Source organism: Enoplosus armatus, chromosome 23 (genome assembly GCF_043641665.1).
Source record: "Enoplosus armatus isolate fEnoArm2 chromosome 23, fEnoArm2.hap1, whole genome shotgun sequence".
NCBI lineage: Eukaryota > Metazoa > Chordata > Actinopteri > Centrarchiformes > Enoplosidae > Enoplosus > Enoplosus armatus.
Window position 1 is genome coordinate 15628956 of NC_092202.1, and position 20159 is coordinate 15649114.

At 44.1% G+C, this 20159-nt stretch overlaps 1 protein-coding gene across 1 annotated transcript in view; it reads left to right on the plus strand.

Moving 5' to 3' along the window:
* The first annotated feature begins 385 nt into the window (after positions 1-385).
* Positions 386-20159, plus strand: part of ank2b (ankyrin 2b, neuronal) — a 102653-nt gene continuing 82879 nt past the window's right edge. The window contains exon 1 of the mRNA XM_070930280.1: positions 386-514. Within this exon, the coding sequence (XP_070786381.1) occupies positions 386-514 (129 nt within the window). The remainder of the gene's footprint in view (positions 515-20159) is intronic.

The following is a 20159-nucleotide window of genomic DNA, read 5'->3' on the forward strand; positions in this document are numbered from 1 at the left end:
CTATTGGTCTTCTAGCTTACCTCTTGGTGGCGTGTACTGGCCCACCCCTCCTCCCTCCCTCTCTCTCTATCCCTGTCTCAGATGCAGTTGTCCTGGCAGCAGGGAGGGAGGCTTTACAGACACTCACACTCTGCATGGGTGAGGAGAGCTGGTGGGTTAGAGGACCAGAGGATATTCGCGCTACCTCCTATCCTCTTCCCGCTCTCAACTGCTTGCGACGATTTGCCGTTGGGCCATAAAAAAAAGAGAGTCACCTGGTGAGGAGGGGGCTCGTTTCCTTGGATGATTGGCTTGCCAATGAGGCGGGCATTCTGAGAGGACTTCTGAAAGTGATTTAAAAAGAAGCCTTAGTTTTCTTTGTGTGGGAACAGTGAGAGGGGCAGCCATGGCTCATGCCGCGGCCCACATTAAGAAGGCCCGGTCCGAGATGGATCAACCTCCGGACCTGAAGGCTCTGGAGAAAGCCAGAGAGCGGAGGAGGCGTTCCCGGGAACGGGCTGAACGCAAGCGCAAGGTACTGGGCCGACTCGCTGGAGTCACCCACCTATTCATCCCTTCCCGCTATTATGTGACCAATCAGTGTTCATCCCACTGTCGGTCATCCCTCCGCCTTGTCATCGTCAAAGTGTCCCTTCACCTTTTACCGAACCGAAGGCTTCATCCAGAGTCCGTTATCAAGGACTGCGGAGGAGTTTGCGGACCACCCATGTCCTCATCTTTAGTATTTCCACCTCCACCTTCATCATCATCATCATCATCATCATAGAGCACAAGACCCGAAGATCTAAAGCACCAAAGCTGTGTTCTGAGATCAGTGTCATCAGTCCATTGTCACCCACACAAATGACAGCAAAGCTGTGATTCCAAACAGAACACGGGGCCCTCATGATCTGCCCGATCCCCTGCCGCTGTCAGCGCTTGTCCTCACCTCGCCGCTGAAGGATCTTCCTCATCCTTCATTCCACTCCTCACTCTTGTCATCATGTTGCCCGCTACGACATAAATGACCTCTGTACAAGTCATCAGTCCCACGCCGCGCCGCCGTCTCTCCCAACTCCAAACCTCCTTCCATCATAACACACTCTTTGCACAGTGAAAAATCACCTACGGCTACCTCGTCTCCCTGTAGGTGTTCCTACGCAGATCCAGTCTCCGGGTGCATTGCTGGGCTGCGCAGTGTATGTTCACTCTTATTTGCTCACGGATAGACACATCCTCTCATGCAAACACAGAAATCCTGCTGCTTTGGTTTTATTGGTGAGGTGCACTGCTGAGATATGCCGTGTCTTTTATGGTAAGGGATCTTATAAGCAAAGGGTTTACTTGTAAGCGTGTGTTTGCACACAGGATCACTGTAGTTTTGACGGCACGGCACATGACACGCGAGAATACAAGCACACTTTTGATTGCACTGAGAGTCCTTGGTGCCAGTAAAGTTTGTATGGAGGGAGTGGGCAACCAATGTGTGACATTTAAAAAAAAAAAAAAAAACAGCAGACAGATTTTTAAAGGAATATCAGCTTGATGTAGTAAACGCCAGCATTGCGTGAATATTTGGGAGCGTCATCCAGTCTTAAATCTGTTGTGTTGTGAAAAACTTCGACCTTCTCCTTCTCCTCCCCGTGATGGTTCTGATATAGATCCTAACGTGGGGTCAAAATAACATCTTTCAAAGCCGAAGCCCGGTCGTGACCTTTGGACCTGTTGTTTTTCTCCGTCTCTTCCTCCCGTCACCGCTATTATTATTGAAGTGAACTGCAAGGGAGATTATCACATGGGATTATCGGTGTGCCCTCTCTCACTGACTACCTGCCTCTCACTCTCTCAACACACACACACACACACACACACACACACACCTAAAAGTAATTAATAGATTCAATTTGGTGGATTGTCCAGCAAGTGCCCCCAAGGGCAGACATTTACATCACAGCGACACGCACACTGTCAAATTGCAGTTCTATCAGCAGCGGTCCGGTCCTGCTGGGAAACAATTAACCCCACCTAAGTGGTACTTAGCTGGTATCAGTGCATGGCTAAAGCATGTTGTTAAGAAATGCTGAAACACACCGTGGACCGCAATGTCAGATTTTCCTCTCAAAATATGACGCCTCCCTTTGCGCCACTTCGCGCTAGCCATCACCAATTATATAACAAAGCAGGGAGAAATGCGTCCTTAACGTGGCTCGTCGGTTGCGGCGAACATCCATCACATGCTGAGGGATCATCCGGTGACTCGAGCCCCAAGAGGATTTTCGCTACCTCCCCGTTTTCTGGTCTCCTCTGGTTTTAGTTCCCTGATGATGCGGTTTGTCGTTAATGCAAACCCAGCGCTTCCTCACCTGCCGTCTTGATGAATCCGGCATGACTTACATTAACACAGCACTACTTTCATCAGTGCCACAGAGTCACGTCATACTGTTTTCATTCACTGATTATTTCCAGTCACTTCCGTTTGATTGATTTTCAGAGATTTCCGTTAAGGCACCCTCGGTAAATCCCAACACTTCCCGAAACAAAGGACCGAATCCCTTCCTTTTCCTGGAACTCGTTCGCTTTGAAACACTTGCAGAAGTTGTTGAGTTCCGTTGATGCGTTTCATTTAGTAACGCTCAAAAACACAGAAAAGTAGAAGCAAAGTAGAAGACTAGAACAGTGTTTCTGTTAGAAAGTAGCATATTATTATTGTACATTACATATACGTTACATTATGCACATTATATATGTAGGCTATATAAGATATACTTTACATTCAGATATTTACATTCAGACACAAAGGAATCACAACAACATGGGACGGAGAATCAGTAACGTGTCTTCTTGTGCGGTTCACTGCTCATCTCAGCCTAGTGCATGTACATGCACTGGGAGTCCAGTTGAATTCGATTGAAATAACAGAAATGATTCAGGTCAGCACAACACTTTTACTTTTATTTCCCAACATAAATCATGTTCATTCAACTTCCACTCCATATTTATACCTGCCCCCCCCAGTTTGAGAACCCCTGTGTTGGCTAAACACGTTATGTCCCACTGAGATGCACATATGTCTTGCAATACAGTCCTGCCGACACCCTAATTACTGAATCATGTCAAACTCACTACAGTACTCCTGTACTGACTCAAAAGGAGTGGCCCACCCAGGACCTGACTAAGGCCCGGATCTATTTTAATTGGGTCTAATTAGATTCAAGCAGACTTGCTGTGACCTCCGACCATGGAACGGAACATTAGCCTGGTTTGGCTAACAGTGGGTCAAGGGGTCAACTGAGCTAACCTCTCAGGCTCTCAAGTGTGTTTTGGCGTAGAGGGTTGTGGCTAAAGGCGAGCTAGTTTAGCCGCGTCGCCATTATTTCGATTTGGGAATGGCTTCACCTCGACGGACTCCGCAGTTTGACCTGCGAGTTACGGCGTTGATCAAAATGATGACCTAAAACTTGTGTCCAATGCAGACGTGTGGCGGAGGATGACCTAACTTTACAACTCCGCCCGCGTGTATCTTTCACGCTATAATCGACGCCGTCATTGCAGATTGAGATGATACACCCCTTTCATTCTTTTTCACCTTCTTCTGCACTTCAGTTAAGTCACTCTTTATGTGAGCTGGTTCATGCAGTCTCTCTCTCTTTCTCTCTCACACACTCTGCTTTGTCCTCCCTTGCACTGCAGTGCAATCCTGACAAGTGCACCCATCTCCTCTGCAGGTATAATACACCCAGAAAGGCTGCTAGCAGGCAACACTTTACCTTCTTTGATTCTACAAGATTGTTATCACTTTCCCCCCAATCACATTTCCCTCCTTCAGTATGACTTTCCCCTCCCTCTTTCCCTCTTTTCCCCCCCTCTCTGCTGTCTACATCTGCAGTACAGCAGGATGCTGCTCAGCCGTGAAATGCGCATGCACCTTTTATCTTGTCCTGAAGTCAACCAAAGCAGATGGAACCCAGTGCCTCTGTGTCTTTTCCCTATGCTTATGTAAGGTTTGTCACCTACCTAAGAAGAAGTCTTCATACTGATGACAGCTACAAAAAAAATAAATGATTCCTTTTGTTTTTGGCAAATTCGTTCTCTTTCAAAGCAGCACAGTGTCATTTTTGAAAGAAGTAATAACGCGTTCTTCCTTTTACAAATGAAATAAAATAAAGCTCACTAATACACTTTTGTCGCTACAGCTTTAAATGGTCTGGCATGACCAGTAGCTTATGGAGGCTAACGTTAGCTACTCCTACACTGTTTTAACATGTCATGTTATTAACATTTTCAGTGGTTTTATTGTAGAAGTAAACACGCACTGTACTCTACCAGGAGACATGGTCCTTGCTTGTAGTCCCAAGTCCAAGACGAGCGTTGGTAAGAGAAGCTAAATTCAAGCATTTCCACTCGTGACCACAATGTTCAGCGATTCAAAGTTCCATTTTAAAAGTCGTGTATCCCGCTGTTTAGAATTAGCGTCCGGTGATGGTGTGAATGTGGTTTCGGTGGCTCGTCCACACTGCTTGTCGAAGAAATCTGGATCTCTAGATTGTGAATATACGGCAATACAAAAGTATTGCTTTTAGTTAGACTCGAATAAAGTACTATTTTACTTTTACTGAGGTAATATTAAGTATTGATCCAAAGGGCAGTTCAAGAAGAGTTCAAGTTTAAGAGTAAACCCTGGGGACAAGTCAGGATGGACATTTCAATTTCATAACCATGATCACCATCGTTCCTTTACATTCACCATGTGGTTTTTGTTATCTACCCATAACCATACGTCGTTTGGATAAATGAATGAGATATCAGTTTAAAATGCTAGCCTATAGTGCTTCTTACCCATGCTGCGTAGTCTGGTCAGGGACTTTTATTGCATGTTGACCCCTCGCTCTCTCTCTCTTCACCATTTCCTGTCTACGTCTCTGCACAAGAAACTCTGGCTGTGAATGATTAATAGATCCAATACATTGAATACATTCCATTTGGCTAAAAACGGCATATTCACACATGTTGTAGGATATACTTTGACATACAAATCCTATTCATCTTATAAGAAAACCTCAGCTAGATGTATTGTGTGTACGTGCAATGACAATGACTGCAGATTGTTTCACTATCTGCAAGAATTCTGCTGCTTTCTGTCACGTCTCTGCATCAAGTATGACTGCAGAGAAGTGTAACTCCTCACCCAGAGGCCGTTGCCTTGACGACAATGCCAGCTGTTCAACTGAAGAAAACCCCCCCCCAAAAAAACAACTTATCTTACAAACTTGTTTGGCTCTCACATCTCATACTTAATTACTTGATCGACTCACCCAGAGGGCTTGTTATGAAGCTCCTGCCAGAGCCTAATTGAAATGAATTGAATTGATTACATAATTCCCGCTTTAGTCTCCTCCACCCATGTCTTTCCGTTCTCTGGCTCTTTCTTTTTCGCTTCTGTCTCTATCTCTAACATATAACAGGGGACTGATGGTGTAACGCTAATCCGCTGTAGGGCCCTGGTGCAGCAGTAATCCACTTGCCATTTTCGCCGCGGTTGTTTTTATGGCCATTTGTGCTTGACACAGAGCATTCCGGTCTTAACCTCTTCAAAGTATTAGTTGTTGGGGTTAGGGTTAGCAAATGGACCTCATCTGCAACATTATTTAGAGCTTTTCCCGTTATTAGGCTTAATATACAGTCTGTGGACTTGATGCGAATGGAAAATATGGCTGATTCATAATGGACTTTGTGCACAGTATTTATTTCAGATACTTGTAAAAGCTGCGGGGAAAGGATGTAAATGGACATAAACGGGCAAACAATTCTTGTTGAAATGGCTCGCCAGGTGCAGCATCATACTGTATGTGTGCCTCGTTAGAGCGCCTGTGGTTGTCTGGTCACCTTTCTAGCTCTTTCCAGTATGTGGGCAGCACCGACTGAGAGGAACATAAGCACGAAACGCTGGCTGATTGGCGTGTTTCGGCCTGTTATCTCCATTTGTGCGATTCATCACATCAAGACAACAAAGGCGCGCAAAGATGCGGAATTCTCCAAGAGAGATCTGGCAAGCAACCAGGATACAGTACCAGGCCTTTTCGACCCACCTTTGAGCAACCATTTGGGACACTTTTGCCGTCAGATGTGGTCGACCCCCAGGGTGTTTTAACAGGGACTGGAATCCAAACGTCCCGAGGTGGCACCCGATTCATTCCCACGAGAGTTGATCACTGTGCGCATACGCCCGAAATGTACGCTTTAAATGCATTCACACATTAATAGCAGGGAATAAGTTACTGATACAGTAAGTATTTTTTTGCCCAGTGAGTCACTTGATCCTTTGCGGCCACTATGCCGAAATTGGCCTGGCCAACAAGTCGCACAACCTGTGAGATCTTACAGTTTACATACCTCCGGGAACCCAAGAGACACATAAAACATTGGCACAGTCATAACTTTTGTCTCCTGTCAGTGCCAGAATGCCCTTAGACGCGAGGTATGGAGGTCGCCATATTTGGTTTCAAGGCTCAAATGACTTGAACTTTGGGGCGCCCCCGGTAGCTCACCTGGCAGAGTGCGTACCATGTACCGAGGCAGAGTCCTTATGGCAGCAGCCTGGGTACTTGCAAGGAAACATTGTCTTGGTATGTGATTTATTTAAAAAAAAAAAAAAAAAAAGGGCATAAAAGTATGCTTTCGTCTTCCATCAGGCCTATTCTGATGCTCCTCTAACCCCCCCCAGAGCATTACATTATCCAGCTGTCCCGCTGGCAAAGCCACTCTCCTGTCTGTTTTTACATCTAATTTCAGGCCACAGCTGGATGCAATTTAGGGGGAAATGTTTGTGGCAGAAATGTTAATCACTGCCCCCCTCCCTCCCCCTCTCCTTTCCATCTATCTATGGATCTCTCTTCTGATCCGCTGGAGATTTAGAGTGTTTGTACACTCTATGTCTATGTTCACTGAGTGTTACATTATTTCAGTCATAATGGTTTCATTCAGTTCTGTAGCCTTCCCCTCGTTTGTTAAATATTCTACTGGAAACCGGAAACCAAAAGCCATAAAAACATTTGCTCGTCCCCACAAACCGCTCATTCATGGGACCCAACAAGAAAGGGATTACTCTGTTTGGTGCTGCAGAAAACTGAACAAGTCACGATTTTGTTCCGTATTTTTTTTTTTTTTTTTTAGTAATTCCAAAGGCACAACTGCTGTTATTCTAAATTACAAAATGTCCTCTTTACTCATTGAGGCTCCATGATGCCCCCCCAACCCGTCATTAAGCCACCCACACACACACACCCCACTGATGGTACATGGATGTCGAGCATGCACCACTGTTTGATGCATGAACTGGGATTGGTAAAATCCAGGATTAGAGCATTTATAATCTGGTTGCTGTGGCACTATGGGACACACAGGAGAGATACCAATCCTATCGCCATGGCAACCACGAGAGGGGAAAATCCACTTTACAGAGTAACAGCAGGGTCTACGCTGGTAGTGCTGAGACACGCTGTTAATAGTGCTGAATTGTGGCAGTGTGGTGGTAGCAGTACAAGCTGGAGTTAGTCGTGGCAGGATTGCGTGTCCCATGATGTATATTTGCTGCATCGTGGGCTTTGTACCTGTTTGCCTTTCACTTTTATCAATCGAGCCCATCGCCGTAGGCCATCTGACAGACTCTCAATCTGTCAATCCGATGATTTGTTGATATGAAATTGAGGCTGAGTGGGAGCAATCGTCACGGTGATTGTGGTCCAAAGTTGCAGTGCGGTGCGGCGGATGATTGCGTGGCTTAGTTATGCAAGGGGGAAAGATCACCCAAAGGAGCTTAGTCTGAGAGCAAATTCCTTCTGGACAAAATAAAAAATAAAAAAAGCTATCCGCCTCAATGTCTTTTTCGCAGAAGTCAAGATTTAGCTACTGAAGATCTTAATGGACTGCACTTTCTTTTTGAGAATTTGGCCCCCATGGTCTGGCATCAAAACCATCCCTAGCTATAATACAGTGCTAATAGATAGCGCTGCCTGGCACTCCAAAACATCTTTTCTCACCTACCTCGAGCGGTATCTGGCCAGATAGCAGATTTTGTGTTAGGACTTTATTTAGTTTTGGGATACCGGTTTCTGAGACGCTCCATCCCAATACAATTGAGGTGGGTGTGTGGGGAGCCCCTCAGAGTGAAGTTTCTGGTGTGGACCAGACAGTTGGAGATGTTCATGAAAGGTTTATAGTGCTCACAACAACATTATATCATTGTAGCATTGTAGCTAACTACCTTTATTTATTGGTAGATGTGTACCCTTCTATTGTATGGATGCTTATTGTGTAATAGAAGATATGTTGTTTTATTGTATTTCTAGGGTGCCTTTTGAACATGTGACCAGGGACAACAGACAAAGATTAGCCTCCTAAGGCTAACTCTGGTTTATTTGTTTGCTTTCTCTTGTTGATCAATGAGCCTTGTCCTAGGCCAAGAAAATATGCAGAAAGAACCTTGTGCTCAACACAAAGTATTTTGTTTCCGTCAGTCGCAGTTCACTTCTACCTGAAGACTGCGTGTGTTTTAGTTTTCACCTTCTCCTGTTCTTCCTCTGCATACCCATCATGCTCTTTCTGTCTTGTTCTCTTTTCCTTCTCCAGTCAGAGCCGTTCTTCTTCTTCTTCCTCTTCTTCTCCTCATCTTTCATACAGCTCTGTGGGTGTTTGGTCTGCTATTTTAGGCAGGTTCACCATCCTCAGCATCCACACACACCAGTTTCTTCTCTGTGCGTGTTTTTTTTCTGGCTTGGCAAGACGTTATAGACGCGCTGAAATTCAGTCAAACAGGGCTGGGGGTAGAGGCTCACCGAGATTCATTTACCCCACTGGATCCAGTCCAGGCACCTACAAGTGTGTGTACTCATGTCCTTTCTGATTACTCACCCGTTTGTCCTTCAGGGTATCATTAGATAACAAGTGGAGACGTGTGGAAGCTACGCACTTGAGCACTTTCACAAAAAGAAAATAAAATCTAGTTAGTTGCACCGGAGCAATTTATTACTGCACTAGCATTAAGTTGCTGGATTTTTTAAAATGAGGATGGTCGAAAAGTGAAGCAAGATATACCGACTTTTAGGCTACAAAAACACTGGATCCCACACTTCCCACAATGCAACTTGATAGCATTTTATTAGACCCTCACCAGTCTAGTTTTCTAACTCATGTAAAATGCATAGATTGCCCCTTAAGAAAACTTAATATCGTCAACTTAATACAAACAAATAGCTGACTTTTGTTGCATGTCCATTCCCCACCTCCCTCAGACTCCCATTTGAATGATTTTAACAGTTTCTAAAATCTGTTTTGTAAGTTTAATTTAAGATACGTGCGTTTGTTTTGTTCAGAGATATTTGAAATGTTTTAACCCTGTCCTTTACCCTAACCCTATCCAATTCTGTCCTCTTCTCTTGGTGTCTCTGGCTAACTGGACTCTTGGTATTTTAGTGCCACTGTTGTTTTTAAAATAAGATATGATGAAAGTTTGATGATCTACTCGGAGAAACTGGGACACCAGTACAATTTCCCCCTGGGGATCAATAAAGTATTTCTGATTCTGACCATCGGGAGAAAAAAACAAAACGCAACAAAACACAAAGTTGTGACCAAGTATATTGAAATGATAATAAAATAACATTTTATGGATGTCAGCAGGCCAGGGTCTTGAACCTGGGTCATGTGCGTAGAGTTGGAGTAGATCAGTGTCAGCTGGAAAATTCAGCCGGTGTTTGAATTGAGCAGCTGGTTGTTCCTCGGCAGGGAGTCCTCAGCACTCATTTCGGATCGGACAAACAAGGCTTTGCAGAGGCTGCACAGAACTACAGCCGTTGCTTAATTCCACAGCATCTGGCCCATCATGCCATCCCGTACCAGATAGTGTAGCACCAGTTTACTGCAGTTTGACTCTTGCACTCAAGAGTCATGGGCTATACTGTTGAAGTATAACGTTTCCCTTTATACTATCACGTAAAAGGTTAAGTTATGGCCATCAGTTCGAGACAATACACCACATAGACAGAAGTCATGCGAAAATACCCCAAGAAAGATGGTCTTGGGACTTGACTTGGGCTTGACTGCTGTGAGAGTTGACTTCGAATCTCAAGTTTCAACCTGAGAGAATCCTGAAACAATAAAAAATAAGACAGAGTCAGATAGGCCTCACATGGCTCCTCAGCTTGACAGGTTAATCATTAGACCTGTGCATTGAAAGGTTTATAAAGGTATGAGTTGACTTGGACTTGCCCCAAAGGACTTGAAATTGTCTCAAATGTCTTGGGACTCAACTTGACCTTGCTTTATCTGCCTTTAAGTTAAAGTATAAACATGCACTCTTATCTTATCACCAGTCCTGTTAATGCAGCAGTAAAAGCACCTGGAATGTGTTCCAAGACCACATCTGTAGGTGATCCATAGGCGATTGGACCTCACCCTGGGGTGAATGCAATCCATACCAGCCGTACCACATTCTCAAGAGACAAATCCACGCAGGAAAGTGAATGGTCGCCTTAACTCTGCCTCCTTCCTGCCATCTCAAGCAACAGATGGGCCCTTCCTCTGCAAAGGAAGTATAAATAGATTCCATAAAGCAACATCACTTAAGGGGGACTCTCTGACACTACTATGATGTCCAAAATGATGGCTGTTTGCCAGCAAGCTTCTCCACTGGCTCTGATGACCTTTTTACATGTAATGTTAGTGCTAAGGGTTGCTAGGGTTACATCTGTGAAATTTTATACCCCTATCTCCCTGTGTGCAACCTCGGATCTCACAACAAAACGTTGCTAACAGTCCCCCGATCTAGACTTAAAACTAAAGGAGACTATGCTTTTGCTGTCAGGGCCCCTGTTGAGATTCGTCTCACGACCTCACTGATTTTAAATCGCTATGAAAAACACACTTTGTAACTCTTTACTTTTTGAAAGGTTCATCGTAAATAATGTCATTAGCACATTGCAGCGCTTCAAGAGTAACCTCCATCGCTTCCCTTAACCTGGGACGCGCTACGCTTGTTGACCAAGTCCATCAGTCACCAATTTTGCAGGATACCAGGTGTGAATGCGAAGGCCTACGATCAGATGTCATTATCCAGATAACGTATATCCAGACGCAGATCACATTTTAACACCAGGCGGAAATGGGGCTTTTTTTCTTTTTTTTACCAGCTCTGTAACCTATTCAAGGTGGAAACCTCCGTTCAATTCAATTCTCAATTCAACTTGTCAGTCCCATCTTTGGGGAAACAGAGACATCCAACATGTCACCCTCTATCCTGTCACTTTCCTGCTTATAACAGTCAGATATGTCAGCCTTACAAAGCTTTGACACAGGAGAAGCCATTTTCTGCAGGTTTCTTATTTTGTAGCAAAAGACAAATCCATGCATAAACCTTTTCCAAATCTGTGTTTCCATAGCAACCTGGCCTCCAACTTCTATAATTCATGTTTTCTTTTTTCTTTTTTTCCATAGCAGTTGTGTTATGCTGTAGCCTGTTCCTTATTGATAGACCCTGCTGTACAAATCTGTAATTGAGACTTGTGCGTACTTATTTGTTTCATACTGATTATGCATATATCTACATGTGGCGTTTGACAGCTGACACCCCCCCCACACGTCCTTTCTGTTCCCTGTATCTGATTTGCGCGCTAGTTCAGCTTTAAGCTAGTGTTAGCTTTAGCTGGTAGTCTCATATTCACATTAAAAATGACCCGTTGTCCCTATTGAATTGTGTACTAATTCGAATTCTTATTAAATTCACACTAGGAAATGTATAAAATAAAGGATCTGAAACTAAAGTTGAGACACAAATTGTGTTAAAGCCGCTACCTTACAACCCCCTACATTTTCAAAGTAAAACATCTCTCCTCCCTTTTCACTGTCAGTAAATCCTTTCATACATCTACTGCACACGCATACATGATCACATTTTCCCCCCACAGCGGGAACATAAAGCAGTACAAGTGGCTTTACCCAATGCCCCTCCTCCTTCCTGCAGCCAGTGAGCCATATGGTCGATCACAGATTAAAGGAGTTTGTTGTCTATGCCTGCCCCGCCCAGTGGATTACCAACTCACAGAGGGAGCGCGGAGGGAGGGGGGGGGGCAGCAGCAGTGGGATGGGAGGGTAGAGGAGAGGAGGGGGTAATTTCTGTGGGCGTTGTGGAGACAAGAAGAAGAGTTGTGACTTCCCTGTATAAACTTGATAGGTTGAAGTAACGATAGTGCCTACCAGGTGGAAGGCCAGGTGTCTTTATAAACCACACACACAAAAACACACACCCATGGCCTCATTGGTTGGCTACCCTAATTGGATGAGTGTTTTGGCAGATGATGGCGAGAGGGAGAGGCGATTGGAGGAGACGTTAAGTAAATTACATCCAGGAGAAGGTTAATGAAACTAAAAAGGCCTGCTGACAGAACAGTGGAAGGCCACGCCTAATTGTATGTGTTTTAACTGGTAATGGAGCTAAACTGAAACGAAGCGACATGAGTGTGTGTGAGTGTTTGCAAAATTGTGACTACGCTAGCATGTAGCGTGACTGTGCGCGTGTGCCCACTGCAAATTAGCATCTTAGCGAGTCATTTAGTCAAGAATTGGTCCTTGAAATGTAATTTTTGTGGAACTTATCAAGATTTGAAAGAAGAAATGATACATTCTTCCTCTTACAAATGAAAAGCTAAATTCACAAGCAACAAAACACACCCTTATTGAATTCAAAAACACTCAGGGGTTTTGTTGCTGCAGCCTTACTTGGGTCTGGTATGACCAGTAGCTTGTGGTGGCTAATGTTAGCAAATATTAGAGACTCTTAAGGGACCGCTACAACCTGCAGGTCAGCAGGCTACTTTTCGGGTAGCCTTGCTAGCTTGTCTACATGACATAAAAGAAAAACATAGCACAGCTGTCCTTGAAAGTTTAGTAAAATTCTCCACAGCAATGGGAAAAACGTGGTAAAGGTCGTTAATCCACCTTCTTTTTGCAAACATTACTTATAATTAATCAATCCAGCCCACATATTTTTGCTTACATACATCAACTTAAAACCAAAGATATACATTCAAATACTGTTTTTTCTGATATTTAACTACTTTGTTATTTAGCTAAATGGCTCCCTGAATGTCTTTTGTTTTGTTTTTTTTACTTTTTGCTCACGTAAAAACAAAAGAGGAGGAGGTAAACGATTTGATTGGAGATGTGTTGGACTGAGCTAAAAGTATTTTACCGACCTGGAATTGGATTCAAAATGGCACTAGCTCTCGTAACCCAACCCTACTTCTGCTCAGCCACATTATTCGACAACAGAGTGGAAGAATTCGCAGCTATGCGGACGACACACAACTGTTTATTTACAAGCACCCGATGACCACCAACATCCCCCATTTAAATTGTTTAAGACTTATTAAAAAGTATTACAGCTTGGATGTATGGCAAATATTTGGAATTAAACGACGACTACATTTTAAGTGGACTCTGGAAAACAGGCCCAGTCTCAGGGAAAAGGTTTGGGTGCTGTTGTACCAATAGTCAGGCTCTTTATAATGCAAAGAAATCAATTCATGCTTTGGTTTGTCTCGACTTGTTGGACGGTTGGACTACCTAAGAATAAATGTCAGCATGTACAAAGGTTTATAATGGATAGATGGAATTCCAGTCACTTCCAAATGCAGATTTAATCGGCAAGAAGAATACATTACTCAGTTTCAGCTACTTGGTGGATGTTTTCTTCTTTCACCTTACCTAAAAAAAGCTCAGTGTGATTTCCTCAGACGTGGTAAATGTGATGATCATGTACTTGCGTACTCCGTTTATATTCACTCATTCATGGAAAACTCCAAAGCTGCTTTCTCCCGTGCTCTCTGTGACTCTCAACAATGTGGAGTCTTTTCTCCCTACGCTAACATATTCAGTGAATGAGAGTTGTTTTGGGTGATATTTTCAACAGTGGCAGCATTATGAGAGCCATGACCCAGAAGAGTGCGAAGAGAATGGGGACATTTACCTCCCTGACGTCATCAGACAAGGACACACACATGCACACGGGGAGAACACAAACATCCTGGCCTGTGTTTAAAGACACCGACATGTAGAGACAGCAGGGACCTTATGTCTGAAGCTTGTATTAAAGAGCATACCAATCAATTGCCATGAAAAGGTCTCTGTGACTTTAATTTGCATTCAGTCCAACTGAATCAATACAGCTCTGCTCTGGGCTACAGTCTGACACAGATCTGATAGCAAAACACCATGCCTGCTTTCATTAAACAGCCAGTGACATGAGGTCTAGTGATCGCAGTGCCGAAGAAAAGTCATTTTTGGGGCTAGGCTAGTGCAAAAAAGCTGCTAGTGTTTGTACACCACTCACCAGTAGGGGTCAACTCATATGATGACCACCATTCGAAGATTTAATCATTTCATCTGTCAATATATCCTACTTTAATGACAGATAGTGACAAGTATTCAACGTTTCTGCCTGTAATTTTCTTGCCAAAGGACAAAGCCACTCTTACTTTTGTCCTAACAGTTCTAGAGCTGCAATTTAGCAGGCGCTCAGCAATCACGCCGTAAAGAGCACAGCTTAGTTTTCAGTCTGGGTGAAGGCATTTAGGAGAAGGTCGCATTGGAGGCAGGTTACAGGTTGGACATGTAACCTTAAAGGAGCCTCCCCACACACTTACATGGCAAGATGGCAGCTCTGTCACTGTAGTGTAGGGACACGTTTCACATTGAGATAGTGAGAAAGGTTGATCGGGTTTGTCAGGCTAATGCTGTCCCACTTCATCTCATAGTAATAGACAAATTAATGTTTACTTTACCAAGTCAAAGACATGGTCATTGCAGGCCGAAGAACAATGAGGTAAAATCTAATCTAATCTAATCTGCAAGACTAGAAGCTCCATCATCTTCATTTATAATCTGAAACTGTGGAAGTCTGCAGATTGCAACTTTGGCCCCATTTACACTAGTTCAAAGCTGTAGTATCCTATAGTATACAATTTTGTTTGCACCTAGCAGCATAAATGCATCTCTGTTAGCCAGACCCCAAAGTCCGATTGCATCCATCTTGCGTTTCCTGGGCTACGTGCTAATCTGGGTAGGCCCAGCCCCAGTCTCAAGCGCGGTGGTAAACCCAAAGCGCCCAAAGCTGTTCGTTAACTGCCAAAAACACAGAAGAAGAGTAACTTGTGAAATAGCTCGCTAGCTAACAACTGTCCACAAACTAAGTCAAAGGATGACTGTCATGGGCTGCAAGCTTAACAACATGTGAGTGTAATTTTATTGAGCTTTGGTTCCATTATCACAGGGAAAAAAGGGGCTACCTCTATAGGGTGCTACAGGAATGAGTCCTAAAACCCGGAAATGAGTTAGCATTTTTACCCCTCCGGTTCCCAGAATCAGAATCAGAATCAGAATCAGAAATACTTTATTGATCCCCGAGGGGAAATTGTACAGTACCGGTGCTCCCATTCCAGAGTAGAAAAATAGCATAATTTAGAACTAAAGGTATGTACAAAATATAAAAATAAGAAATAGAAAATAAAAAATATACACATTTCCCTCGCCTCGAAGTCAATCAATACGTCAGTAGATACCCCACTCGTGATTTTTTAAGTTTTTACGTGTCTTAAAAAAGGCGGTTGCTAACAAGCGACTAAATGAGACTACAGAGGTTGTTGGTATCATAAACTTTTGTTTGCCACAGACCTTTATTCCTGCAATAATCCAAAATCCCATGGAAAAATCCCATTGGCTGAACTAGGGCGATGCTAACTTCTGGGTTGGCCTACAAAAATACGTCATCCCTGCAGCATTCTATAGTAGCCTGGTTGCAGGCCTCTGAATTGCCTCCCACATCTCTCATTTGTTTAGCTATTGAAATGGGTCTGGGGTTGTGCTTAATGATGGCAGTTTCAGCCATTTAGGAAAAAAACTGTCGACCAATCGGAGTCTGGGCAGGCCACCTACAGAAAACGTCAGTTGTAATTTACAGAAACAAGAAATAAATAACGACGCTAACGGCTCCTAGCAAACCGCCACCGCGCCTTTTGTCGACTACGGGCCAACATGAACATGGTGTCAGACTGAATGGATAAAATGATGATTTTTGATGATTTTTTTTCGCATTTCAGTGCAAATCAGATGTGATCAATACAACACTGGCCACATTTGGGCAGGGGTGCCATTGAGGGACTAAAACCCTGAAAACCCCCTTTTTAATTTTTGTTTTCTCTTTTGGAATATAAAGTGCTTGATTTGACAAACATTGCGTATTATCCCAAATTATTGTGTCTGTCCATGCTCAGTGTGTCTTTGATGCCCCCTCCCCCTTCCTGTTTTGGCATGCCGCCCTATGCCGACCACCCTCTCTCTCTCTACATGCATAGCTAGGCTGGTGGGTGTAAAAATAGTTGGGTTGGTGGAGTGGGGAGGAGGGGCGCGGGGGGGGCTGGGGTTGTTCAATGGTCAGAGGAATTAGCAATGAGGAAGAGGCTAGCACTGTGCTGGCAGTAGTAGCAGGACACAAGTCCGGTCAAGTGGTGCAACAGGGACAGGGGCTCAACTGAGGCCAAAGGGAAGTGAGGTTTGACCGGGACTGAGGGGGTCGCCCCCCACCCCCTGGACGGTAGCCTGTGAGGTTTTAAGGGGGAGGGTAGGAGAAACAAGGGCTGGGAGTGGATTATCAGAGTGATTAGATGAACTCACGTAGATTCCTTCACGTTCTGATGGGATAGACCTGGAAACCTTGCATCATGGGCAATGCGGCCATGTGTAAGGTGTGCGGCTCGGACAAGGGCCTGAGGACTGCCGGGAGCCAGTCCAACCTGGACCAGAATGGCTTGCCGGACTTCTACTGTGAGGAGCATTTTCCTGTGCAGCCTCCGTCTATGCTGGTAAGAGCCACCACCGGCAGGTGCAGCAGACGCTGAGATGCTCCCGAGAGTGCAACATTTTTAATGCAGAAACTTTAAAACACTTGGAGGTCTGCGTCAGCTCTCGCTTTCGCATCCTCAGTTATTTTTATGTTGGCCACAATCTGGATGGAAGTGTTTCATTATCTCACAGTACTGTCACTCTATCTGTCACCGTCAAGCTGCTCAACTAGAGTTCTGTAGTTTGTCACACGAGACACCTTTGCATGGAACTGGACCTTTTAGTGTTTTCAGTGACGTCGAAGTGTGAACTTCTTTGGACTTACTGTTCTGACTTGAGAATCAATACTGATTTGTGACCTTGCAATAGACAATAACAGGTATAGACAAAATGATCCAGGTGCTTTGGTTTAGAGCAGTTTGAGGAGCTTGTATGTGTAGTAGTGTGTAAGTATATGTGGTGTAGGGGCTGAAGGGGATGGGGGGGTGGGGTTGTTACCTCTCCCTTTAAAGGCCAGTGTGACATTTTTGTCCCTCAAGTATCCCTGCACGGCAGCATGTGGACTCTTGTGCCTAATTTGAAAAGCAATGTAATGACTTTAGCAGCATGCCGCTGCTGCTTTGCTGGAAGGGGGGAGGCTGCTGTCAGTCGGGTGACAGTATTTTATTTGTTTCTAAATTTAGTTTCTTGAATGAAGTGACTTTTTTTTGTTTCTCAAGTTGTTTGGCAGGGGTCCAACTGAAGAAAGCGTTTAAACCTTGATATAAATACGGGCAGTTTTTGCTGAACACAAACGTTTGGTCATATAACTACGAGTTCACAGCGTTTTTTAAACACATTTTCAAATTGTGGGTAAATGGGCTTCACACGTCTGACAGGATCATACTGGTGGCTTTGCACATTTAGCTCATCCAACTCTTCCTTAAATGCCTGCCTTTTTTTTTTGTCTAAAGCAGAAACGTTTTTATTGCGACGTAATACCTTTTTGAAAGTTGGCATGAAAGTCAGCTTGAGGGCAAAGACTTGAAACATATAATTGTCTTAAGAGTAGAGGCCATTTTGCAAAGATGTCAACGCTGGTGCATTCAAGTGCTGCGTAACGGTAGACTGTCTGTAGTAGCCTGTAGCAGACCACACGCTCATTTAATACAGTATGCACTGCATACTAATCATCATAATATACTTTACCATCTTATGCTAACAGGAAATGATGCAATACGTGTGATCAGATGTGAATAAACTTCGGAAAGCTACTGCCAATTAAACTTCACAGATTTATTTATTAAGATTTAATACTTATTTTTTCATCACCACCTACAACTTATTTTATTTTGCAACGGCACGCTCAAAAGTCAGCAGTATTTAGCATGCATGCTTTTTTTTGGTTTCAGTGTCACCTTTCCTGTGCGAACTACACACTACACACTAAAAAACCTGCTCAGGCAACTTCGAGCCGCACTAATGGGTCAAATGACTGTAACGAGAAAAGTGTTGCTCCAAAGAGAACAGCCTTTCAGCTCGTTGTTCAGCAGGCGGCGCAACCAGCAGGTGAACATAGTGGAGCATTTAGCGGCTGTAGAGCCAGACATTTCCCTTTCAGGAGCTGGTGGAGACCAAAAACAAGAGCTAAAAGAGGGTGAATATTGGACTTCACGTCACCAAAAGCTAATGTTGCTCTGGAACTGCTGGATGTGTAACTATACAAATGTTCTCCCAACATACCAACTTTTTTAAGGCCTTAAAATGTCAAAAAGTGTGTGTGTTACATTACACGTTTCAAGCCGATTTCCGGCTGAAAGACAGGAAATCCCTTTAAACAGGTATACCTTCTAAAATGGTCAGCAGTAACGGAGCATTCACATGATTAATAGTTAATGAGCTGAAACACGCACAACCACCTGTATGGTCCTTTTCCTTTTTAAGTTACATCCAGACTAAGTAAAGTACCATTCAAAGTGAACTCAAGGTTTTGTGCTCATCTGGTGGGAAAAAAAACGACTCACTCAAACTGTCAAAATGTTCTCATATCTCATTCCACCAACTTTAGTAGTAGTGAAAAGGGACCTGAAACGTTGTAGCGTATATTTTGCCTGATGTAACTAACCGGCCGGCACGGGAGGGCCCCAGACTGCTGTAATTGGCGCGTGTGTAGAAGGAGGAGGCGGCGACCCGACGGCCTGCAGTGACCCCCCCTGGCAGCACCGCTTCCAGCTGAGCTTCCATTGTCTGATCGGACGAAAGGGAGACGACTGAGAGGAGGAAACTCAGAGAGGAAGAGTCGGTGTGACAAATAGAGCTGAACGTCATTATAACAGTCTGCCAGGCTGTCTTGCCGAGGGAATGTGTCCATGTGTGTGTTGAAGTCAGACACATCGACTCTGTGGCTGGACGCTCTCCTCGGCGCTGTCGTCCCGTCACACGCGCAAATATGGCTGAAATGACGCAAACCGGCCGAACGGTACAAAAAAGGGGCCCAAATTATAATCTGTCAACGCTGCATCTGTTCACACTGTGACCTAGATCGTTTTCCTGACCTTCACCACATGGTTATTATTGTAACCATGACGACGAAGGTCCCTCAGCCTACTTATTTCAACCATAGACTGGCTATAAAGATGGCTGACGCGTCTCCACTTCCTCCCACTGCACAAAAACGAAGCCAAAATATCCCGGATACGGCCGCTGCCATCGTCGCCCACATCCCAACATCAGCGGAGCTACCTAAAATGACAGAAACCATCTTTTGGGAAACATTTATTTGACGTGTACTTTGATTTTTTATTTTTATTTGGCCCATGTCCCATCCACTCAAATGGAGGGGGCGGGGCTTATGACCTATACTGCAACCAGCGATCGAGTTGTTTTGGCTTGACTTTTGGGGCGTTGCCATGTTGTCCATCTTTATATACAGTCTATGATTTCAACCCAAACCGTGATGTTTCCCTGAAACCAATGAAATAGCTTTTGTGTGTCAACCTGTGTCGTTTTAGAGGGCAGTTATTTTGCCTAACTAAGACATCTTGGCAAATAACTGTAGCAATACAGTACTTACACTTGAAAGTATGTTTTGTCGTCCTCCATTTTTGTACTTCTCTTCCTCTGATGTGTAATTGTAGAGAAGCAGGAGGGCAGAGACATTACTCCCACTCACTAATGATACCGTAGTTAGCAAGGATGCTAAGTGGCGTGCATGGGTACATTCTGGGACTGTTTTCGAGAGCTAAACTTCCAGTGTACTGAAAGGATTTGGGCTCTGGAACATCCCAGAAAACATTTGACTTAGTACTCCAGTT